The sequence below is a fragment of the Lepisma saccharinum genome, chromosome 16 (assembly GCF_977018435.1).
Source record: "Lepisma saccharinum chromosome 16, izLepSacc3.1, whole genome shotgun sequence".
NCBI lineage: Eukaryota > Metazoa > Arthropoda > Insecta > Zygentoma > Lepismatidae > Lepisma > Lepisma saccharinum.
Window position 1 is genome coordinate 16,172,247 of NC_139244.1, and position 26,133 is coordinate 16,198,379.

General features: G+C 39.5%; 1 protein-coding gene across 1 annotated transcript; it reads left to right on the forward strand.

Annotated features, from left to right (window-relative positions):
* Positions 1–335: 335 nt before the first annotated feature.
* On the forward strand, positions 336–25,127 carry LOC145999954 (aldo-keto reductase family 1 member A1-like). Its single transcript, XM_083137243.1, has 7 exons — positions 336–464; positions 9,712–9,879; positions 11,891–12,088; positions 16,428–16,666; positions 19,663–19,822; positions 22,134–22,231; positions 25,013–25,127. Exons 1-7 carry the CDS (start codon positions 390–392, stop codon positions 25,053–25,055), a joined length of 981 nt encoding a protein of 326 aa, XP_082993369.1. The 5' UTR covers positions 336–389; the 3' UTR covers positions 25,056–25,127.
* Positions 25,128–26,133: the final 1,006 nt, after the last annotated feature.

Below are 26,133 nucleotides of genomic sequence, written 5' to 3' on the forward strand. Positions count from 1 at the left end.
CTAGGGTTCGAATCCCGGACTGGACATGGGTGTCCTTTGTGAGTGGCCCTCCATCAATTTCACCATATCGTCATTCATCCTCATCTTCACGATTAGCCAAAAGTTGCAGAAAAGCGAAGTAAAATAAACCAAATTGATCAATCATCTGTTCTTTTAGCCTCAGAACTGGCGAGGGAGCGAAACCGTACCACAGTACACAAGGATTTGTTAAAAACGCTCTCCTTGGTTTGTAGTGAGCTATCATGACGTATTCCTTGAGGAAATGATAAACGTTGCGAAGAGACATTTTGCGGTTTCGTACCATTTACGCTTTGCGGTGACCTTGAACTCAACTTCAAGAATCGAACGATAGTCAGTGCAAGCCACGAGTCGAGGCTGGGCATTCGAACATGTCAGACAAGGAAAGAAGTGTTCAGTTCTGGAATGGGAGGAAGATGCCCATTATAGGTCTTGGAACATGGCAGGTAAGGGAGCATTTAACTTAACTCTTGCATGACAACAAACAATATTTACATAATTTTTCGTTCTACTCAGAATAGCTGTGAGATCTGAAACTCCAACCTGTTGCATGAACTTAGCGTACAGACCAGTACAATCCTTCTTTTCAATATCGTCTCGACTTAGCACACGGAGACTGCACTTTGAGAGTAGGGTTAGATCAATAACGATAGCAATAACGTGTTTCATGTGTGTGTTGGGTAAGAATTCACACAATATACGGAAGAACTTTGCCAAAATTCCTCTAGGTGTCTCTGTAAACGTATTAGTTATGTAGTGAGTCTGTGCCATCTGGTGAGCAAAATGCGTACTAAGAGAAATCAGCGGGAATGAAGGCGGTTGATGCTGCTTCTCGTAGGCCTTAAACGACACGCGCGCGTGATTACAACAGTGTTTCTCAATCGCTGGCCCACGGCCCGGTACCAGATCATGGTGTCAATTATACAGGGTGATTATAAAGTCTCGATCCATTTTTGAGAAAAAGAGGCTTGAGATTAGAACAAATGTATTGAACGAACTCCCGAGTACATGGTAACGCATAATCAGCACTGGAAGAAAAATATCGGACATGGTAAGTGGTGTACAGAAGAAAATCCATGAGAATGTCACCTCAACATACTTCCGCATGAGCCCCCTGCATGTCTACACATGCATCCGAACAACGCACCGTTTCACGAAACACCTTTGAGATCATTGTCAGTGTCACCTTGAGCTCAGCATGCTGTTTACGTTGGTGTAGGTGTTGGAGAGAGGTGATTTTCACCCTGTACACCTGTGACTTTATGTAGCCCCATGCAACCCCATGCTGTAGGTGTGCGATTCGGAGATCGTGTTGCCCGTATGTGTTGTGATCTCCTACCAAACCACCTATGTGGAAACGTAGCATCCACGTACACACGAACAGTCTTTGCGAAGTGAGGTGGGGCTCCATCCTGTTGGAAAACCATGGTTTCCAAGATTCCATCCTGCTCCAATTGTGGTTGAAGAAACAACTGCAGCATATCGAGATACGCATTGCCTATCCTGCGAAGAAAAATGGCCGTATACTTTGGACTTTGTGATCCCGAACCACACATTAACATTGGGGATGTTTCGTTCTCATTGGAGAACCTCATGTAGCTCTTCATTCGCCAACACTCGGCAGTTATGTCTGGGGGCATTCCCCATGTGTGGGGAATGTAGCTTCATCACTAAACGACACATGCTCAATGTAAATCTTCCTCCTCCACTGCCTGTAACAGCTCTGCACACATTGTTCGCGATCAGCACAGCCCTCTTGTTCACCACCTGAAGGTTGTATGACCATTTTTCTAGGGTGTGATGGAGTATCTTCCACACTGTAGGATGTGGTAACAACAGTTATAGGCTTATCCCTATTCATGGTGTTTTTGGGCTTCTGGAGATGGCACCATCTACCCACTGCACGGTTTCCGCTACTACGCTGGGTCTTCTGAACGTTTAACAAAGTGCACAGTACCTGTTCGCTTGAATTTTTGAACCACTATCCTGATATTAGGCCTGGTTGGAGCAGGTTTGTGACTTCCTTCCGAACGTTGCCTCGACCTCTTTGAAGCTAAATCACCGAAAATATCCACACACCATCAGTGGCGAAGCGTGGTGTCGCTGGAAGGGTGGCACAGGCGTGTGAGTTCGTGTTGTTATGGTTAAAATATAAAAAATATAACCTTTAAAGTTATTTTTGAAAATGTAACAACATATTCTTGCATCTATCAACGTACCTGAATAGTAACGCTTGTTTACTGCGTCAGTAAACAAGAATTTCTTCTGTTGCAGTATCCCAGGAAGAGAACATGGTCCTGCAATGTTCAACCCTCTAGATATTTTCCATTAATAATGTCTAATCACAATAATAAGTTAGAAGATATAACTCGCATTTTCACAACTACCAATATTCTCATTTTTTTTCATCACTTCGAAAATTATTTCTCGGAGATAGATGCTATACTACAAGAAAGCAATTCAAAACTAAAGTAACACTTCAACTACATATATACTCAACGACATTTAGAATATTGGAGGGACAGAATACTTAACAATTGTTCTTGCAGCGGAAGAAAAGGGCGTGGTGTAGTGCTTAGAGTTCTCGTTTGGACTACTAGTGGTCCCATATTCGATTCTCCTTACGAGGTGTTCTCCTTTCTTAATTCTCTTTTTATTAATGAAGAGCATGGTGACATTATTTGTAATAGCAGAGTAAAGTGGTCACATTGTTCTGCATCTGGAATTTATAATATATATATATATATAAAATGAATTGACACACGTTCAAAGGGATATTTTAATGTATAAGATCGTGAATTATGATACTCTAACGATAATTGTGTACTGCTTCAAAGACATTGACAAATATTAATGAAATAACTATTTACATTTGTGGCAATTCAAGACATACTAATTTTACCCATTTTCCCACTCGAGTTCAATGCAAAGATACCTCCGCAAATATCGACTGAAAAGTTTTTATCATGTGCAATTCTTCGTTAATTATTTTCGCCGATTCGTACTACGCGTACCTTTGTTTTCTTTGTTACAAACAAGTATTCTTTGCACATTACATGTAGGAGGAGAGTTGCATCTACATTTCACATTGGGCAGCTCCATCTACCTGCTTTCAGGAGCGAAAGTTTGTAGAGTAGTGGTTACCTTTAAGGATTTACAAGCTGATGGTAGTAGGTTCAAACCCCTCCGGTGGCAGAAAATTTTCGTAACTTTTAGACATATCCCACTGTGTTAATTGTCCACGCCCTGTGAAACGGAATGATTCAGTTTGGAATTAACGATGGGAGAGGGGAAATATTAAATTACAAAATCTGCATTTTAACGAACCGAGAAGAATTGGATAATTCTTATAAATATTAAAATTACATTCATGCTTTTAGTGATATAATCGCAGGTAAAATCAAAGATCTTACGTGGAAGACTTGTTCTTGATCTGTACTCAGCCAAAGGCATTTTGCACCGATCTAATATACATTCTCCAATACATTTCAAAATGTTATTGAATGTTTCATGTCGATAATTTGATCAATGCATCAATTCTTGACGCTGAGACGATATTTTCTGCAACTACCTCTTGTTTCCTCTCCTCTCCAGTCCCTTCTGTTCTTATCTTTTCGTTCTCCTTCTTCTTTCCTCTCCTTCTCCTCTGCTTTTATCTCATATCGCCTTCCCTACTTTTCTCGCATCTTGTCTCCATCTCACTCTTCTCCACTCCTCTTATCTCCTCTCCTGTTCCGACTCCACTTCACTCTTCTCCTCTTCTTTTCGTTCTTCTCCGTTTCTCTCTTTTACTCAACTCTCCACTTCTCTCTTCTCGCCGCCTCCCCTCCCCTCCTTTCCTCTCGTTTTTCTCCTATCCCCTCTTATTTGCTCCATTTTCCTCATCTCTCCTCGAATATTTCTCCGTTCTTCTCACTACTTCTCCTCTCCTCGTCTATCCTCTCTTTCTTCTCCTCTACTTTTCCTCTTCTCCTTTTGTTTTCTCTTTCTCCGCTCCTTTGTCACCTTTCGTTTTCTCTCACTTCTTTTTCTTTCTGTAGACTCATTAACGATGATATACTAGAAAACCTATTTTTTTCTTTAAGAAAGAATTTTGTCATTTGCGATGTAATAGTGATATTTTTATAATTTTATACAATAATACTTAGATTTATTTCTTTCGCGTATTTCATAAATATCTATTGTGCATGTGGCAACCCTGAAATTGAGCCTAACTCTACACGCAACCCACCAACGCGTTGTGTAATTTGGGTTGCCAATTTTAAAATGTCGTTGTCCTAAAACTTTTGAGAGACACTGTACCAAGGTCCGTGGAATTACCCTTCCTCCCTGCCTCAGAAGCGGGGTAGGGGAAAGTCTTCACGGACCTTGAGTTTGTACCGTGTGTCCAGGGCTGCCAACCTCCCAATCAGGAAAAGTGTGCTGATTAAACTCTTAAATTTTGCTAAATGTAACTAAATTGTTCTCGGTTGACTTAGGTCTTAAGTTCATTTTATGCATATATTATAGAGCCAGTTGTGATATGAACATGCGTTGTTGATTAGTTAAACAATATTGTTAATTAAAAGAATTGCAATGGTATAACCAATATAATTTTTTCAATCGCTTGAAAAAAGTTTGAGAAAATTCGAAGACTACAAAAGGCGGCGACGTGTTTTATCTGTGATCCAAACTTTTTAGCAATTTCCTTCAATAAAATGTTCCTCGTGAGCTAAGTAAGGAAAGATGACAAGGAGACGGTGGGCAGATGTTGCTGGATCGGCATGCTACCTTTTGTTTGAAACAAAGAAGATCTGCGATTTTTTTAAATTTTTTTTTTTTCAAAATATATTCCTCTGAATTCAATTTATCTGTCTCCTAGCTAGGGACGCATGTTTATGGATGATGCTATATTTTACGATTATCCCAAACATAGGATCCTAGGTGCCAACGAAGTTCAACTTGCACTACGTTTAGCACAATTATGCTAGAGTTGGCATCACTGCGTGAGGCCGGACTCACTGTGTCCAATTCGGGCGAATGCGCCCCTGAAATTATGTTTTCCCGCATGAATCACATAGAATGTTATGGGACGCCCTCGGAGAAGTGGCTCAACTTGCGACGATAGAGCCCGTTTGCAGGGATGGAAATTTGTGGAAATTATCGTAAGGCCTAGAATTTCAGTTTTCTTGTATTAAGGCGTCGTTTAATGAAATTATAAGTAACAAAATAATCCATTATAGCCAATATATTAGTGTAGGCTTCGCCACTGCACACCATTGCTATTATCGCTTCAGTAGTCAGCATCTTTCTCATCGCATAGGAGAGAAAGAAGAAATCAGCTGTTTTCACAAAAATGGATCGAAACTTTATAATCACCCTGTATACAGAGTCAGGAGAGAATTTGCGAATTGCAGCAAAGCTGGCAACTACATGGAAAGATGGTCTTTAGTTCGGATATCGAGTTCGACTGCGATAACTGGATATGGTTTGGCAACAGTGGCGGTGAGCGGTCAAGGGATCTAACCGGGAGGCGCGTTGCTTCCCGCCAAATTTGGAGCTTGACGGACGGGTACCTTTTAGTTTTCGCAGCAATTTTCAATAACAAATATATCGAGCTGAAAATATTGTGATTAATTAGTTCATATATTTACACTCTAAGAAAACCAAAACTCAAATAAAAAAGAGCCATCGAGTAGCGAACTCCATCAATTTATATAATTATAATAATAATAATAAAAACAATGTGCTCCCCTGTGCATAGCACCACGCCATGAAGGCGTATAGGGGGTGTGGGGGTAACGCCCCACACTTTCTTGATCCGGTCGTGAGTGGGGTGATGTGATCAGCATCACGCCCCCGACCGCCTTTACCCCCAGGGTTTCCCGCAGGTACCCATGTTATTCGACGCTGGGTGGGCGCCGGGGCCGCTTCCACCGTTAGAAAAGTTCCCTGATTTGAACCGGCCGGGGATCGAACCCGGGCCCTTTAGCATGGTAGTCAGACGCGTTACCGACTGAGCCACCGCGAAACAATACATTTGGATAAAAATTGGTTTATTTTTAATAACTTATAATAGTTAAGTTTTATCAATGGCCTAACCTCCTCTACAAATATTTCTGGCGATGCCTCTGCTGATAATGGTTAAGCCCTCCCCCGAAATAAAATCCTGGCTACGGGCCTGACTTTATATACTATGTGCTTTCAATTCAGTTTTCTTTTAGAGGATAAAAACAATCTTGGCAGGAATAAAAATAATTTTTAGCTGCTCTGGGGCTCACCCAGCATCAAATCAATGGTACCTTTGGGGGATAACCCCGAGGGTAACGGTGGCCGGAGCCTGGTGCTGATGACATCACATCCAAAATGGCCAAGATCCAGTATATGTGGCCGGCCTCCGTGGCGGAGTGGTAAGCACATCGCGCTGCGACGCCAGGGGTCCCGGGTTCGAATCCTGGCTTGGGCATGGACGTTTGTGATGTCTATTCATCAATTTCATCACTCATCCCCATCTTCGCAAATTAGCCAAAAGTGGCACAAGAAGCGAAGTAAAATGAATCAAATCAAATCAAAGTCGAGAATGTGTGGGGGTCCTTACCCCCACATCCCCTAAATGTGCCTTCATGACATGGTGCTGTATAAACGGGGAACTTTATCTTTTTACCTTGCAAGGGAAAAAAAATATTTTTGTGTGTGTGGGGGGATCGCAGGCACCCCCTCCTTAATTCACATACTGCTTATGAAAATTTTCATACTTCCCACTTCGAGTAATGGCTCACACAAGCAGACTTCAAGCCTAACATGAACGGTGTATCTCGAAATTCATATAACAGGCGTCATTCTTATTAATTCTGCTCAATTTGTCGTGACGATGAGAATGAATGATGACTAAATGAAATTGATGAAGGGACAATCATGCATCGGCAGGGATCTTCAGTGGCGAAATCGAAGCTGGACCACTTAATGATCACCTTTAAGAGAGTACGGCGTACCGTTGCGTACCGCCAGAAATACATATATATATATTTATATAAAGTTTGTCAGTCCTGCCCCCTTGCCGAAAATCATGTTAAATGTACGCTGAAAAGACAGCTCGCCCAATCTTTATATAAGTAGGGCGGGTGTATGGTTATGCTTCCCGAAAAAAATAATTAAGGAAGCCTGATTATGGAAATGCAACAGCAGGATACTGGAGGTTTCCAAAGTGATTGCATAGCGCCACTGGAACTTCACTTGTTTTTTCTTCATTGCGAATTATACCTTATTCAGGGGCGTATCAAGAAATATAATTGGGTGGGGTGTCCAGCCTTGGGTGCCCATCCCCCAAGTCCAATGACACGTCCCCCTCTCTACAATAGTACGAGGATAGTTCCATCTTCGAGGAGACGTGATCAGCCCACACCGCGGCCGCATTTACCCCCCCCCCCCCCTTCCCGGGTATCATTTGATTATAGGCTGTGTGAGCCATAAAGCGCCTCTTTTGCGGTGAAAAGCAGGGTTTCCCGCGTGGCAGTCAGACTAGAATCAAATCAGTCTAGAATTTCACGATAAATACAGTGGTGAAAGTTTCTTCAACCTATTTTTAATCAGGAAAAAGTTATGACTGCATGATTGTAACAATTGTATAATTTTCCAGGTGTGAGAAAACAGTGTCGTATATATACTCGTATCACATGAATATAAACATTTTCAATTCAATTCAATATGGCGGACGTCCGCTTGGAACACACTTGTGGTTCCCCATAAGCCTAACCTGTTTCTATTATGACCAATTGTACTCAGTTCTAACGCCTTTACTTTTTATAGGGGGTGTTAAGGGACTTTTGAAATACCCTCTAGTTCCTTATATGTGACTTTGTCAACATAAAAAAAGGTAAAGTGTTCCCCTGTGCATAGCACCACGCCATGAAGGCGTATAGGGGGTGTGGGGGTAACGCCCCACACTTTCTTGATCCGGTCGTGAGTGGGGGTGATGTGATCAGCATCACGCCCCTGACCGCCTTTACCCCCCAGGGTTTCCCCCAGGTACCCATGTTATTCGACGCTGGGTAGGCGCCGGGGCCGCTTCCACCGTTAGAAAAATTCCCGGATTTGAACCGGCCGGGGTTGTCAACATGAGATCAAGAATTACACACACATACATTATATATATGTGTGTGTAAAGGTAGGTAGATAGAGGGGGGTCTTTGGTAATATTTGGGGGGGGGGGGCAAGATGTGTAGATCCGGCACTGGTATGAGCGTGTGTTTTGTTATTCTTGGAATGGTAATTTCAGAATTGAATGACTGTTGACACTTTTAAAAAGCAGTTTGAAATATTGGGCAGCACTCTTCATCTGAAATCTCCGGAAGTCTCTAAAGCAATTCTGTGACGTCTCAGAGCAGAGACTAAATTGTGATGAGGGCTCTAGAAACTTTGACAGCCGCATAGTAAAACTGAGAACCTTTTCACAGATAGAGAGTACAATTAAGAAAGTACCCTTTTCAACTGTAGCTAAAAGATCACTTGCTTGGGATGGCTCATTCGGACAGCTGCACTTAACTGACAAGGTTGAAGAAATTTAACAAATACATAAATTGAATTATGTTTTTCTAGAAATCGAGATTCACACACTGAAAATAGTTTGGTACATAATGCAATATATTTGTTTTAATTATTTCACCTCTGCATGTATTATTTTCAAAGAAACACAAACTTCACTTACTGTACCAAAACAGTTTCTCACTGAAATCACACTTTCAGCTGATATATCACTACCCAGTGTGAAACTAACTAAAAAAACCAACAAAAACAACAAACAATCACTTTTAGTTGATGATATTTTCAGAATTCACAAACCGTGCACACGGAGAATTTTCTGTACCTGCCACATCAAGTGTCTCATCATCTCATCGGAAAGTATGCTGAATCTTCCATAGTACAGAGCATTCCCTGACATTCGCTACGAGAGACGGCGGCAAGCGGCCCGGCTTCAGCGCTTGTCTTTCCTCTTTACGTTGCAGACTGACGCCAGTATAATCCTCCCTCGGAAGTTGTGTTGTGTCGTGTCCGTGTGTTGAAGATTGTGGCTTAATATGGCATCACAAAAGTTTACATTACGACAAAGGATTTATCTTGTCGAGTGTTACTTCGGAAAGAGGAATTGTGGAGAAGTGCGACGACGTTTTGCAACGAATTTCCTGGTGTTCCCGCTCCACATAGGACCACTATATTAAACCTCGTAAGAAAGTTTAGAGTAACAGGGTCAGTTCTCAATAAAAGTGGAAAGAAAAATGGGGAAAATCTAAAAAATAAAGTATACAAAGACAATCCGCACACCATCCGTGAGTTAAAAGAGGGTATTGTTCGAGAAATCGGGAGAATTACAGTGGACGAACTTGCACGTGTAAATGCCAATTTCCTTCGGAGATGCCAGGAATGTGTTGCAGCAAAGGGACATCATTTTCAACACCTTCTGTAATCAAGGTTAGTACACAATATGAAAACTGTAATTTTAATAGTCGACTCTAGCGACTGTCGCGGACCCGTTCATCCGGGAAAGTCAAGCGCTGATGCCAGGCCGCTTGACTCCGAGTCTCGTAGCGAATGTAAGGGAATGCTCTGTATTTCCAAAAAGAAGAAAGGATTTTTTTTGGGGGGAGGGGTCCGGACCTCTGGACCCCACCCCTGGATACGCCCTTGGCCTCATTGACATTTCCCCTTGTGTTTTTGCAGGCATCTCCTGAAGAAATGGAGGCCATTCTGAACGCAGCTCTGGAGATTGGCTACAGACACTTTGACACGGCCTTTGTGTACGGCAACGAGCTCGCTATTGGCTCAGCCCTCAAGAAATGGATCCAATCAGGGAAGCTCAAGCGAGAGGATATCTTCATTGTAACAAAGGTACTTTGTCGTTGCCTTGTTATCAAGTGGTTGCGGGTTCGACACCCGGTGGAAGCACATAGAGGCTCGGATTCCAACTTTAAACTGTAGGTCCAGTCCCGATTAATCTGTGCATAAAGTGGACTTAAAAAAAAGTGACAAGAGTGCTTGATTGATTGCTTGATTAAGTGATGATATGATGACATTGATGCAGTGACACTCACAAAGAATACCCATGCCCAGTGCGGGATTAGAACCCGGGAGCCCTGGTGTCACTGTGCTAACCACTCCGCTACGCAGGCCGGCTTCAAGAACACTTTATGCACAGATAGCCCAATCGGTAGTACTAGATCTCCAACGGGTATCGAACCAAAGGCAACCTGATTTCTTATGAGTTGGCAACCTGATTTCTTGTGAGTTGGCAACCTGATTTCTTATGAGTTGGTAACCTGATTTCCTATGAGTTGGCAACCTGATTTCTTAGGAGTTATATACATGCTGTCGCCGTTCAACACCGAGTAGCTTCCACAACATGTAAATCAATAATTTTTGTTGTCAGTGTCTTGCCCGTTGAGGTATTGGTTCTACGATACGATCGATTGATTTGCTTAATTTACTTCGCTTTCTGCCCCTTTTAGGTAGTCGCAATGATAAGGTTGAAAGATGATACGATGAAGTTGGTGAAAAGATAATCACAACCACACATGGATAGGACGCCAACAGAAGTGCCAGAAGTCCCGCAGAGAATTAAACGGGCTGTGAATCAATACGCCAGAGCCTCGTTAGTATCCAAAATGCAGTACAGGGTGTAGTACGTGGAAGAGAAGTTGACATTTTGGTAGTAAAATTCATTCGATATCAGTGGCGTATACTGAGTCCAATATCTGGGCTATCTCACTATGTCACAAGGTCCTAGGCTATGAATAGAAATAAGTTTACCAACTCCTAAGAAATCAGGTTGCTAACTCATAGGAAATCAGGTTACCAACTCATAAGAAATAAGGTTGCCAACTCATAAGAAATTAGGTTACCAACTCATAGGAAATCAGGTTACCAACTCATAAGAAATCAGGTTGCTAACTCATAGGAAATCAGGTTGCCAACTCACAGGAAATCAGGTTGCCAACTCACAAAAAATCAGGTTGCCAACTCATAAGAAATTAGGTTGCCAACTCATAAGAAATTAGGTTGCCAACTCATAAGAAATTAGGTTGCCAACTCATAGGAAATCAGGTTACCAACTCACAAGAAATCAGGTTGCCAACTCCAGAATAATTTATAGAATAATGTACATAAGGATTTTGTAGACATCAGAATCACTTTTGGTGAAAGTACATTATTCTCGTAATCATTTAATAGTGTTTATTAGGCTCTATGAATGGAAAAAAATATATGTACTGATGGGGTCAAGCTCATCGAAAGGAAATGTAATATGTAAACTGAAAACACACTTAAATTCTCTTGATTTAAAATTATTTTTTAGGCAAAAATAGAAGACATTTCATAGAAAATACTAATCATGTTATACTGTAAAGTGTCATTATCATTAAACTGTAAATGAACATGGTAGCTGATCTTTTGCTTACTATCATTTAAAAAAAATGTCAAAATTCAGCTACAAAGATATAAAAAATATTTTAAGTTACAATTATAGAGTATATCCAAAATGTTTTATTTTCACTGGAAAATACTGAAGTTATGTATTGTAGTTTCATTAACACACTCAACAAACAATTCCATAGTAGGTTTATATGTGTAGTAGCAGAAACAGAAAAATGTATATTTGCATAAAAAAAAATATTTGCTTTAATCAAAGTGTTCAAATATTTTACAGAGGTGTTTACTAGAAACAGCCTTTCTATGTGCCAAATCGATTTAAATTTTAAAAATCCAATTGAAATTAAAAAATCAACAAAAAATATTTTTATCCACCCAGGTATGCAACCATACGATAAAGAGCCAAGGTTGCCACTGTCAGTTTTATTTTCTGTCTCTTGCCTGTTTGTACTGCAATGTATTCTTTTCCCATCAGCTTCCCATGACAGGTATGCATCCTGACAGGGTCGAGAAGTACCTGAAGGAATCCCTGGAACGCCTGCAGTTGGACTACGTTGATCTTTACCTGATTCACTTTGCAGTGGGGTTCCCAGAAACAGGAGAGCTCTTCCCAAAGGATCAAGAGGGCAATCTGATCACGGACCCTGGCACGGACCACGTGGCTATTTGGAAGGTAAGGTGTAACGACCGCCATGTTAGGCAGATTTAAGTTGTACCGGGTGTCCGAGAAGTCTTTGTATGAAAACAAAAATTAACTGTATCCGCTATATGCAACATAGACATGAAAAAATGGTACCAAAATGTTCGTAAACTATTCAAGTTTATTTTGTTTCAGGTTTCTGTAACGTTGCAGTAGTGTAGCAGTGCCAGTGTCCAGCAAACCGGAAATGTACACAAATCAGGAGAAAGCTGAGTGTGTCCTGTGGTTTCACGAGAGCAGGTCACAAAAAACAGTGCAGAGACTTCGTACAGAAAGGTGCCACCCGATGTTAGAAGCATTTAGTCGTGGTATGACAAATTCAAGACCACAGGATCTGTTGCTGACGCACCGAGAAGTGGCCGACCATCAACCTCAGACGAAAGGGTGGAAGATGTCAGAGTGGCTTTTGTGCGCAGTCCGAAGAAATCCGTGCGTACGGCCTCACGTGAATTACAGATGCCAAAAAATTCTGTTCATGATGTGTTACACAAACGTTTACTGTTTCGTGCATACAAAGTGCAAATCCTGCAGGCTTTGTTGCCCAATGACGGCAAACGTCGGTATAACTTTGCGGTGAAAATGTTATCACGCATTGACGCTGATAATGGATAATCTGGAACGTGTTGCTTTTTCAGACGAGGCGGTCTTTCATGTCAGTGGTTTAGTGAATAGACACAACGGGCGTATCTGGGGTAAAGAGCCCCCTCATGAGGTGAGGAACTCGACCGTGGGTGAATGTTTGGTGCGTGCTGCTGCATGACAGAATAATCGGACCATTCTTTTTCTGTGAGGACGCCGTAACATCTGGAGTGTATCTCGACATGTTGCAATTGTTTGCTGTTCCTCAATTGCTAGAATACCACCCAGATGTTATCTTTCAACAAGACGGTGCACCGCCAGATTGGAGTGTGGAGGTTCGTTCCTACCTTGATCAGACATTTCCTGGAAAATGGATTTGACGAGATGGACCGACAACGTGGCCTGCACGATCTCCAGACATAACCCCTTTAGATTTTTTCTATGGGATTATGTGAAAGACAATGTCTACAGAACTCCTGTATCCGATCTTGCAACTCTGCGACAACGGATAACCCAAGTCATCACATCAATCCCTCCTGTGATGTTGGCTAATGCATGGCGAAAAGTTGAATTTCGACTAGATGTACTCCGTGCTACCAAGGGTGCTCACGTGGAGATTTATTGGTTTCTTTCCTATTGCCAATAAAACTTGAATAGTTTCCGAACATTTTGGTACCATTTTTTCATTTCTATGTTGCATATAACGGATACAGTTAATTTTTGTTTTCATACAAAGACTTCTCGGACACCCGGTATATTGGCATTTATCTTATTCGTATACTTTCAAGTTAAGAACTTGGATTAAATTATTTATACTTAATTGTTTTTATAATTCATGTATATATTTACGTTTTATCTTATATTATTCGCGTATTTTTGCAATATTTATTCAGAATTTATAGGCTAATAATTATCCCAAATAATATATGCAACGTTTTCATTGTTTTTCAAGCACAAGCTAAATACATTTCTTCTTAATATCGATTTTTGTTCAACAATGTACAAGATTGAAGTAATTTGTCTTCGTTATAAACTAAATCTTTATTTAATCATTTTTTTTTTATGTGCGAGTGCAAATATGATTTATTTGATAAAATCGGTTTAGTTATTTCTATATAGTTTAACATTGTAATATTATAGCAAAGTATTTCTCCCTCGTTTTCAATAAAATATCGTATTCCTATTGGCTGTTTATGTTAGGAGTGGGGGAACCACGCTTCGTGTTCTTGGCGATGTAAAAACTTCCACGTTGGCATTTTTAATTGTTGCCAACCCTAACTTTAGCTTACTGTCGCTAATTAACATTGATGTGTTATATAAATTATCAGTTTTTCTTGTGTTATTTTATGTTATGACTTTGTATTGTAAGTTAGAACAATCTGTTATGCTGCGCCACGCGCTTGAGGTAAGCAGTTGAGGTCTTGCTATTAACTGTGAAGGCGGTGCGCGGACTCTCGTGTTAAATAAATTGCTTATCACTGCCTGCGAGCGTGCATGACCCAACAAATTATAACTTTTAACTTGTGCGAATCAGTATGTACGCGCGCGATTCGTGATTAAAGATTTTGGACATTTTAATTATAAAGTATTTGGAATTTTATTTACTGTCACGTGTCGCAATTCGGTGGTTTCCTTCCTGAAGGAAGGGTGTATCGTCTTAATCCCGATCCCTGGGTGAGAACTGGTGCTCCCAACTGACCAGCCGGAGCAAGGAGCGGTGTGTTACCAATTCGGATCTCCATACCCTGGAGTTACGAGTGGTGGCACGTTGCGTTGCATTTTGTGGTGCCGCAACGTGGGGAATTGCAAAGGGAAACATTGCTTCCAGAAATACTTGATGCAGTAAATGAAAATATTGAAAAGTGGTTCTTTAGAAACTTCCTTTCTCAATCCTCAGGTCAAATATAAAAAATTTCTGTCGGCTTGTTTTGGAGGTAATCGTGACCAATGTTACCACATAAGCTTACACAGGCTTGAAAAAATAGCTCAAATTTTTGCCAGGGTATAAGATCACCTTAAGCTCTTGGTTGTCACTTGGGCAGTGAGGAGGATTCTTGCTTCATGATATTAGAATATTTACAATTGTCCGGTGAATAATTTTCTTATTTGACGTGGCATTTCTTCCTTTCTAGGCAAATCGCGACTAAGAGGAAGATTAGATGATTTTGATGTGATTAAAAAACCAACGTTGCCTACCGTGTCCGCCAATTGTACTGCCCTCGAAAGATTTTTAAATCCATATTTGAAATTTCCACCAACATTAAAAAAAAAAGTTATTTGAAAACATTTTCAACATGATTTGTTGTTATTTTGGCTCTGAATTGACCCTTACAAACTTACACCCCAACATTGAAAATTCTGAATAGACCGCTGCTACACTGTACTAAATCTTTCTTTTGTCTATGGCTACGAAACGGATTGATTTTAATATGCCAGCAGGAAGTTACAAGATGGAAGGTTTCGTATCTTCCTTATTTAATCTGTGCGTTTGCGATGACGTCATGAAAATTGACAGCAGAGCCACGTCGAATGATAACAGCAACTGGGGTACACATAGGGGGCGACTGCTGGGGCTACAGGTCCCTTCAAAAATTTTGAGAAAATAAACCATTTCAAATAAAATAAAGCCCCTATCACACGGAACTAGAAATCTAGTAGGAATGCTCTAGTTGGCGCTGAACTAACTTTCTAGGTAGCAATCATGGCCGCCTGGCTGACTGCTTGACTGGTTTGGACGAATAGGACATGTTCTAATTGCTATTTGCTTTCCTCGACTGGATTCTGTGGAACAGCCAATAAGAGTGAAGATTATCTGTGAGTGTGCAAAGGAGCGTTTTTGTCTGTGGTTTACGAGTGTTACTCCAGCAATGTATAACGTATACAGCATAATAGGCGTGTTGAGTTACACCATCTATGCTGAGTGCACGGTGTTTACATTTGAAACAACTAAAATATTCTTCCATACGTGTACAGTAAACTTTGTAAAGTATGTATTTAAGCAGCGCCATTGTTTTGTACCTAATAACGTTTTTTACGAAACGTTATTCCTTTCGGTTGAATAGTTATCGGCTTTTAAAAATGTGAAGTGATACATTGTTTACATCTCACGCGGCCGCCATTACAAGTGCCCTCGTATGGGAACAAGTCTATCGACAAGTACGCTGATAAGTATCGTGTGAGGCGAAAACTAGCAAATTGGTAGCCAGTCCAGCGCCAACTAGGGCATACCTACTGGATATCCAGTTCCGTGTGATGCGGGGTTAAGTTAAGAACTCGGGGAAAAACCAGTGGTAAATTTACCCCGCCCCTTAAAATTATTCCCAGTTGCACTTTTGAGAGTAGAAAGTTCTAAAAATTGCTTAGCTATTCAGCCGTTCTACAAAGCAGCTACGTACTATCCACCTTTAGAATTTCAGCCCCTCCCGAAAAAGAAATCCTGCGTACAGCAGTGATAACAGCACCAAAACTGACATGCTTAACCTACTCGTGTATGCATCTAATAGCAGAAATAAACATGTGAATAGGTTAAGCTTTGTTGTTTTCTGCTTGCATGTGCAGACGTGAGTAGGTTAGACAGGTCAGGTTTAGTGTTGTTAGCATCTCGTTTGTCAACCATGTCTTATTCTTGTGTCGTGACGGTTGAATGTGTGCCATAATGACTGGTTTGCTTCCTAGAATATAAAGTCTTGTTTTTCTTCTAATTATCATCATCACTATCGTAATTTTCATTCAGGCAATGGAGGCCCAGGTAGACGCAGGAAGAGCCAAGTCCATCGGCCTCTCCAACTTCAACGCTCGTCAGATCAAGCGAATCGTCAAAGCTGCTCGAATCCGACCGGCCAATCTCCAGGTGGAGCTTCATGTCTATCTCCAACAGAGGGAGTTGGCGGCGTTCTGCAGTGCCCTTGACGTCACCGTCTGCGCTTATGCTCCACTGGGCTCTCCCTCGCTTGCCAACGTGGTGGAGAGTAGGTAAGCTTTTACACCGTTGGATTCTTTCTCAGGGGGGCAGAGTAAGATTTCATATCTTGCTTACCCTTCAGTCATACACACTATTATTATTAGTACTTTGCAAATCATATCATTCAAATTGAATAGAAAAAACTTTGGTGTTGTATAGGTGTGTTTCACCTACGTCACAAACTGTCGCTTTGTGGCTTCGAGCAGCCATGATTGAGGCCAGTTCTTGTAAGCATTCGGAATTCAATCGGGCGGGCGGGAAATAGGCTGCTAACACAGAGATTCGTGATTTAAAACAAACGTATGTACAGGGTGTACCAAAAGTCCCATTATCCCCTCTTTGAATTGTAGACAAAACTTGCAAAATGTTATTTTAACAGCATGCGTATGATGAGAGGATGGTATACCATTAAATCAGACCAATGGTCACCATTTACTCTTTGTGCACACCGCCATTTTCATGGCACAGTATTATTCGCCTCCATGTGCGATGTGAAATCCTCCGTAACTTGGCTGGCGTGAAGGAAGCAAAGACGCAGCGAACAGCTTCTTGAAGTTCCCCAGTTGTCTGATAACGATTATGGGCGACTTTCTGTTTGATGTGTCCCCATAGCGCATTATCACAAGATGTCAGATTTGGACTTCGGGGTGGCCATTTTAAAGGTGCTGGTAAATTTGGCGATCCTCGTCCAATCCGTTTGTCTCTGAACACATCATTGAGGAATTCTCTTAAAATGGCCACCCCGAAATCCAGATCTGACATCTTATGTTACGGAGGATTTCACATCGCACCTGGAGACAAATAATAGCTTCTGTGCCATGAAAATGGCGGTGTGCACACAGATCCTCTGGAGTAAATAGTGGTCATTGGTCTGATTTAATGGCGTACCATCCTCTCATCATACGCATGCTGTTAAAATAACATTTTGCAGGTTTGTCTACAATTCAAAGGGGAGGGGGTTATGGGACTTTTGGTACACCCTGTACAGTTTGTGCAGATGTAACGAACGCCACGTGGTGAATGTTTCCTTGCAAGCGACAAATAAAATTGACCGCAAAAATGGCGGCTGTGCGCCATGAAACCCACCTATACAACTTCAGACTCTATTCTACTATTTAGATAGAAAGTGGATTCGCCTTACTTCCTTTCCATAAACATCTATCACTTTTTTTTTTTTTTTTTTCACTTTTCACAATGCACAGATGTAAATCAGAGACCACTTAATCTACTGTCCTTCATGGTACTTCTGCCCTGATGAAGGCCGCCTGCAGGATTTTTTCTCAGGTGGGGAGGGGGGTGGGAGTAGTACTAAAAGTCAAGTGAGGCTTTCCCCCAGTTAAGAGAACTTTCAAAAATCACCCCCCGGCACTAGAATACTCTGCATAGGGGAAAGTGGAGTAAGACCGGGTAGCTAACACTCGAAGGCCTGCTGGAGCTAAACTATTCGACCTAGAGTGTGTCAGATTTAAGTAAAATATGCATTGTTTAACCGAGTACACTATATATCATTCCTGAAAAGTCATAGTTTCACTACTTTTTTATCAATGATTGTTTTCTGAAAAAAGTCAAATCACCCGGGTGCATATGTTAACTTTATGGGAAAGTAGAAAAACGAGATTTTCAGTGGAAAAGTAGCAGAAATTTTTATTTTACACCTATGACAAGTTTGTTCATGCCTTAGCTAAACAATTCAAGTATATTAGTTAGAGAAATCACAAGTAAAATAGTTGCCTTCTTACTCCGCTCCACTGCAGCTTTCGTGGGCCCAGCCAAGACACTTTCCACATTGGATCCACCCTTCTCCTTGTTCTGAGTTAGAAAATGCATCATTACAAAAAATATAATTTAGTGTTAAATGATGGGTCGTGCCCGGTCTTGCCCCGCTCGTCGTACCTGGTCTTACCCCGAGTGCAGAGAAACAGAACCACGTTACCATTGGACTAAATCCGTAGATGTTTGTTATGGTATAAATCCTTAGTAAACATATAATAAGCTGGACTAAAGAGCGTTTTATAACTGTAATGACTATCAAATAAGGATGGTTTAAAAACAAAAGAACATTAGAGAGATGACATCGTAAAACCAACTCAGGTACACAGACGCCGTGAATTCAGCAGCAACAACACGCCAATATGGCCGCTCCTTCTTCTTGAATAGTGGAGTATAGTTCACAATCTGTCCGCTAGAGAGGAGAACTAATGACGTCAGAACCAAGGTACCCGGTTTCACCCCACTACCCGATCTTACCCCACCTTCCCCTAAGTATTTCATATTCTGTCTTTCACGGCCACCCCTAGTGCATGTTTTCATGCTACATTCAAATTATATGACGTCTTTCCAGATATCTCGGGGGAGGGGGGCATTGCCTCCCCTGGCCTTCCTCTGCTTCAAATGTTGACCAATGCTTCAACATTTGTAATAAAGATAAGGGTTAATAGTTTTTCTTGTATGTACGCATTGCTTTCATTGTAGAATTATTTTCCTGTAGTTTACGGTTATTACAAGCATAAGAAAACAGTTTTTCGTTGTGACGTTTCAGGAGAACACACGCTCCTTTCATCAGACATTTATCTTCTTGACTAAAGATACAGTTATAACAATGGTTAGCATTTTTTTAAACAAAAAGAACCGTTATATAATGGATGTTGTCAATGTTACATTGTTATAATGTGATCAATTTCTTTATCTAAAATAAAAATAACAGACTGCTTCTTTTCACAGTTAAGTTGCTATATTACAACAATGTAACATTGACAACATCCATTATATAACGGATTCTTTTGTTTAAAAAATTGCTAACCATTGTTATAACTGTATCTTTAGTCAAACTGAAAATAAATGTCTGATGAAGGAAGCGTGTGTTCTCCTGAAATGCCACAACGAAAAACTGTTTTCTTATGGTTGGAATAACCGTAAACTACAGGAAAATAAGATAACGTTTGTCTGACAATCATTATAATACATAAACATTCAAATGTTGCTGATGGACCCTGTACTTATTTTCAAGGAAGAATGAGCCCAACCCACTCGTCGATCCAGTAATCTTGAGAATCGCAAGGGAACATGGGAAAACTCCTGCACAGATCCTGCTACGTCATCTTGTCCAAAGAGGTATAGCTGTAATTCCAAAGAGTTCAAATCCTGCTAGACTAAGAGAGAACTTTCAGGTGGGTTACAAACATTTATTTATTTCTAAGAATCCTGCATTGAACCGTCAGAAACCAGCATATGAATTGAGATTTTTACTTTTTTGAAGGGTACTAGGAAATCCAAACTTTTTGGAGCAGATAGATGCATATTATTATTATTATTATTAATAATAATAATAATAATAATAATAGGAGTAGTACTAGCAGTAGTAATGACTAGAAGAGAACGATAAAGTAATTATTAACCATATTAAAATCATTCATTGTCTCACATTAATTAATGTTTATTCGGAACATTCCCTGTTACATTGCCCGGGTTCGATACCCGGTGAAGGCACATAGTGGTTCGGATTCCACTTTAAACTATAAGTCCCGTCCCGATTAGCCTTACTGTGCATAAAGTGGACTTAAAACACCAAATTAACCAACCAACCAAAACTGTTACATTGCTAGCTCTCTCTATTCAAATAATTTTTGTCATCTGTTAATTAATTCATATTTAAATATTTATTAGCCCAGAAATCTTATTATACAATATATACGTTTATATAAGTAATATTTAGATTGCTGTAAACTGTATTCTTGCTACTAGAATTAAAACATAACATGAAAATAGCATGTTTTTAAAGTTACTCGTAATGATTTATAATGCATCGCGTCGAGCAGAATAATTTAATAGTGTAATATTCTCAATGTTACCTACAGGTTTACAAATTTAATGTGACCAAGTTTTAAGTCGGTTTATGTCTTTTTAACTACTTGTATTGCATTTACAAAGTACAATGTTGGTTTGTAAGCTGTTTTCGGCAGTATAAACTTTAGTATAGATGATAAAAGAACTTCTGAAAGCGTTTGTGTGTGGTTTACGAATCTAGAATCCGCTCATTAAATTCGCATCCTTAATTTATTTTTTAACCAATAATAACAAATTGTTAAGTATTTCTTGATGAGTTGCTTATGTATGTTGCCACGAACGATACCAAATTCGAATTTCAGCCTAGGAGTCGCCTTTCCATAGTTAGTGTTTCTTCAGCAATTTATTCTAATCATTATTCATTCTCATCGTCACGGTTAGCCAAAGTGGAAGAGAGAACGCAGTAAGATAAGAAAAGCACATATATACTAATTCTTAGGAAAACCTTTCATGCAATTACAATACAGAGTGCCCGCCTCTAAAAACGTCTCCATTTTAGTTGTTTCTAATGGCAAACTTGTGCCATCTGCTGTTGAAAAATGGATCTTCAAGTAAGAGAAAATTATCACATTAACGACTTCCGTGGCGGAGTGGTTAACACAGGGGTCCCGGATTCGAATCCCAGCCTGGGGATAGGTGTGCTTTGTGACTGTCCGTTCCCCTTCGTCAATATCATCATATCATTCACCACTCATCCTCGTGTTCGCTATTAGCCAAAAGTGAATGAAATGCGAAGTAAAATAAACCAAACCAATTAACACATTTGATAATAATTTGTATAATTCGATGTGTGCTTCTTTGACAGAGACTGTTTCAATAAAATAGTCAACTTCAAGATAGGTTGTCTGCAACTTGATGAAACCACATTAGTTTTCCAGTAGCAGCCAATAAAAATAAGCGAATTTCAAGTGGCACGTCCTATATTTATTTATTTCTGATAAGAATGATAAGAGATGATATGATATGATTTATTTCATTCCTTTGACCATTGTACAGTACAGTGGTTGTTTTCCACACATGGTATGGAACTTGTCAGTACATTACAGTTAATAATTATTTTCAAATAGGTACAGGTATGAAGATATTATACATAACATTAAAAAAACATTGATTACATTATAATTGATTCTCCTTGTTCTTGCTAATGTTAGTTGCAAGGTTTACATTAATTTACATACATATAATAGATAAAATCAATACATACATATACATGTCCTAGGAGTTCATTTAGGATGTGACAATTTGCAATTTATTGTCAGGTACTCTTTAACAGAATAAAAACAATGATCTAATCGGTATTTTTTACATGCTTTTTATATGAGGTAGCTTATTGTATTATTTTTATGTCACTTGGAAGGTTATTGAAACAGTGAACAGCCATGTATTTGGGTTCTTTCTCAAATAATGTGGTGTTGTGTGATGGTATCGTGAGGTTACTGCCATTCATTGTATAATATTTATGTGAGGAGTTGTTACATTTGAAGGAATCGTCTAAGTCGGTTTTTACATACATCAGCAGATGAATGTTGCTATGTACATTCAGACGAACTGTATTACCTACTGCAATAAAATAGATCTTAACCATTTACGATTTTGTTCATACTTTCTAGTTTGAATTTAATATATGTTTTTCAGATTTTTGATTTTGAGCTCAGTGCAGAAGACATGAATGACATTTACGTCTTAGATGAGGGTCCCAAAGGAAGACTGTTTGGATTAAACTTAATGAAAGGGTAAGTTGTTCGATGTCAACAAAAAACAAGTTAAATAAAGTTTTCCATGACTTAGGTGTCTGGATAACATCTTTTGGAGTTGTTAATCATCTACAGTGTTCAACTGTTTAACTTTTGTCCATGTATAAATGGTATCCTATATGCAATATTCTCTATGCATAAAACAAAGTTCAAAAATATATTTAGATATTTTAATATCCGGCGGTTAAGTACATTCAGTTCTAGATTCGAGCCTATTCGTTAGATGCTAGGTGAGCACTAGAGCTATTGCATGCATGGACATTTTTGGAAAACGTTATAATCATGATCAATTGTTAGCAGTGTTAAACAAAGACATAAGAATCCTTATTCAACGCGATTGAAAGTTTATGTAGAGGAAATAAAAAGAGTATGTCTAGAGAAAAACATGTCCTTGTGGGTGATGCAGAAACACCATCAATATTTGTCGGAAAGATCAGGAATGACGAGGAAGACTTCAGGCTTCAATTAGGCAAGGCTGCAGGATGAACGTTGCCATGTCGTTGGAGGGAATCGGCGTTTCTTAGTCCCCCACTAACTTTCCCTGTCGAAGGAGGGTTGACTTGGCAACGCTGCATGGTGAACGTTGTCACATTGTGTGCGGTAACCAGCGATCTTCGATTTTCGCTATAGATCCACCATCGTATTAGTAATCTTGGTGCTAGTCTCACTAGTTTAAGTCCCTGGGAAGCTTGTAGTTCGGATATTTTATCTTGGCGCTAGTATAGCTTTGCCTCTCCCATATGTCACCTGCTTACTCCTGACTAGCCGCCTCGTTTCGGGGGGTCTAGTATAGTTTTTAAAGTATGAAACATTTGATGTACAGTCCAAGGTAATAAAAATGGGGCACCTAGATCACAAATATGACACAAATACATAATCTTTATTTGTTCTAAGCATTTTGAATACATACACGTTTATTTCAATATAATTTACACAACAATTAATTAATTTTGTTATTAATTAATATTACATGTGCAACGATAAAATAAATAAAGAGGGAGAACCCCCGAAGCAGCCCGCCTCCACCCGCCTCCATTCGAGGGTATGCGCTTATGTCCTGGTGCCTTTAAATAGACCAGGACGTCTTTTGCTCTGAATTTATCGGTTCCCCCACTTTGTTTTCCTTTCTTTATTGTTTTTTTTATTTATAACATACAATTACAAACATGTACATCAAACAAAGAAAAAATATATAATAAGAATAGATAATTCAGTTACATAGCTATATTATTTAGTTATTTTCTCTCTCTTTTTTCTCTCCAAGATTGTCCAGACCATTCTGGTGTCCAGAACAAGTCGTATTTATTGTTTTATGACATTTGTAAATTGATATTATATATTTTTAATATTAAGGGTGTATGTTATTTACGTACATTTTCCATAAGATATTAACATATGAGTTTAAATAGATAAAATTATAATTAATATTGCAGAATGATATGACACAAAGAATATGATCACACTAAATAGTTATAATAATTACGTGAATGAAATACAAGGAACACTCATTAAGTTACTGTTAGTTGGTTACTCAGTTTAATTATACATTTTCAATGAGATAAGTATTTCAATAAGATTCGAACATTATCTAACTTGAGTTTAAGTCTATTGGGAAAAAAAACTGGTATCCAGCAGCAATTAGGTCTGGGATGTTGTATGCCAGTTTAGTGTGCCAACTATTGGAAAGTATTGTGGTTCTTCGGGAGTTAAGCTCCCGGGAGTTAGAGGGAGGTTTGTTTAAATACGAAAAAAATATAGGGTCTGTATGTATTTGTATTCCTTTTGTGGCTACTTTGTTTAATTTATTCTTTTTATCCTAATCCCAACCTGCGAGACCAGGTCGGCCAGTTCATTGAGTTTGTGTTTGTGCTGACCACGCAGCAATCGAAAGGTGTTTGTATCCGGTAAGCCCTGTCTGGCCAGCACAATTCTCTCGTCGGACGTGGGGCAAAAGTACACTCGGTGTTCCGGAGTGTCTACCTCATTCTTGCAAGTCGGACACCTGTCGGTTTCCCTTTCCACAAATCTCTTCAGATGTGATACATACTGGCCGTGTCCGGTGAGAAAGTGCACTAGGCCTCTTGATGGTAGGAAATTATTTTTTGTTACGTATTCTTGAGTATTTGGGATAAACTGGTACAGTCTCCTTCCCTCTCCCTTTGCCACTCCCGATTAATCCGATTTTTTAGTTCCGGGAAAATGGGATAAAAGTTTCCCATTATTTAAATTATCTGCCTCTCGTGCCCCTTTTTGAAGTGAAACGATAACGCTCTTATCTTGACTAGGTAATCCACTGGCAAGACGCCCATTATGACGAATAACGCTTGAGTCGGTGAGGTTTTAAAGGCGCCGGTGAGTCTGAGGATTGCCTTCCTCTGGGAAGATCTTAGCTCTTGCGTATATGTTTTTTTCTTAAGAGATTTAGCCCATGCGGATGCACCGTATGATATTATTGAGTTATAATAAAAATGGGACACTTTCATTCTTACTCTCTTCTCTGCAAGGCGTTACGTGTGTTGCCATTAGAAGTTGCCATTGAAAATTTGCCATTAAAATCCACTTATCGCCGTAGAGTTAGGCAACACACATATCACCTTGCAGGGAAGGGAGTATTTCAGGATCTGTGTGTCCCATTTTTTATTGACGGTGACTGTACCTAAGTAAATAGAAGTCTGATAATAACTGGGAAGTGTCATTTCATTATATCTACTTAACATTTCTTGTCATTTCTTTTAATATGTCTTTTCCCTTTTCTTATAGGACAGATAAACACCAAGAATATCCATATCATGACCCATACTAATTGTGTAATATTTCAAAAATACTTCTACTTGTAACAGTTTTTCTTCGTAATAAACAAAAATTGATTTCAAAAGAGTGTTATTTTTTATTGTTTTATAATAACCATAGTCTCATTCGCTTGTTCCCGAAGCATGATACAGGTAGCATGCATATCTCGAAGGCAATGCATTTTTTGGTGTCTTAAAGAACTTATTTCCTGAGAGAAATAAAGATTATCTTTCTCTGAAATAACATGGCTGCTGCTAATTCTCATATCGTCCGCAGCGGCGCTGTCATCGAGAAGAAATGAAAAATGATTAATGGAATATTTTTAGAAGTCAGAACAGACAATAACGATAAGTCTAAATCATTTCCCGAAGCCAATTCTTCATCTCCGGTTGAAACTTCAACAAGACCAGACTGCAAGCTGTCTAAAGGAAGGATAGGAAAGAAAACTCGAGACATTAATCACCATAAGGCTGTCTTTGTTGGTACCACTTGTCTGCTAATGTCAATGTTATTCTCTCGCCATTTTTAATTTTCTATTTGCAGGACGAAAACATATCCTATTTTGCTGGAGCACCCATTTGAAGCAAACGATAAGCTAACAGTTTCTTGGGACTGTAAGTATTGGATTGTCGTTTCTTAATTGTGCGGAAAGGAGGCCATTTTAACTATTTTTTAAGTCTTGATGCTCACATTTTCCCCTCTTTTCCCATACAAGTGTACACAATTGTGCAAATTCCCTCTAGATGTCACGTCAGTCGACGCTGAGCCTTATTTGGTAAAAAAAACATGTGTGCACTGTATACGGAAACTTGTAAATGAACACTTGGTCAAAAGATGGAGCTACTCTACCTGATATATTGAAAGCTAATAGAAAATTTTAGTTACGATGTTTACTTCCATAACTACTGACACAAGATTGTTATTTGTATAATTGACAGACTCTTTGAACTAGTTATTCTATACATTGAGTGGTAAAATAAATTTCTGTCATTGTTCCTGAATTTTACATGCAGCTTACAGAGTAAATCATTTATCATTTTGGTTATTTCACTGGAATACCGATGAGGATACTTTACTTTTTTTTATTAGTA

Coding starts and splice junctions, on each gene's coding strand:
- LOC145999954 (XM_083137243.1), top strand. CDS start 390: ATGTCAGACAAGGAAAGAAGTGTTCAGTTCTGGAATGGGAGGAAGATG. Junction 465..9,711: donor TAGGTCTTGGAACATGGCAG/GTAAGGGAGCAT, acceptor GTGTTTTTGCAG/GCATCTCCTGAAGAAATGGA. Junction 16,667..19,662: donor GCCAACGTGGTGGAGAGTAG/GTAAGCTTTTAC, acceptor CTTATTTTCAAG/GAAGAATGAGCCCAACCCAC.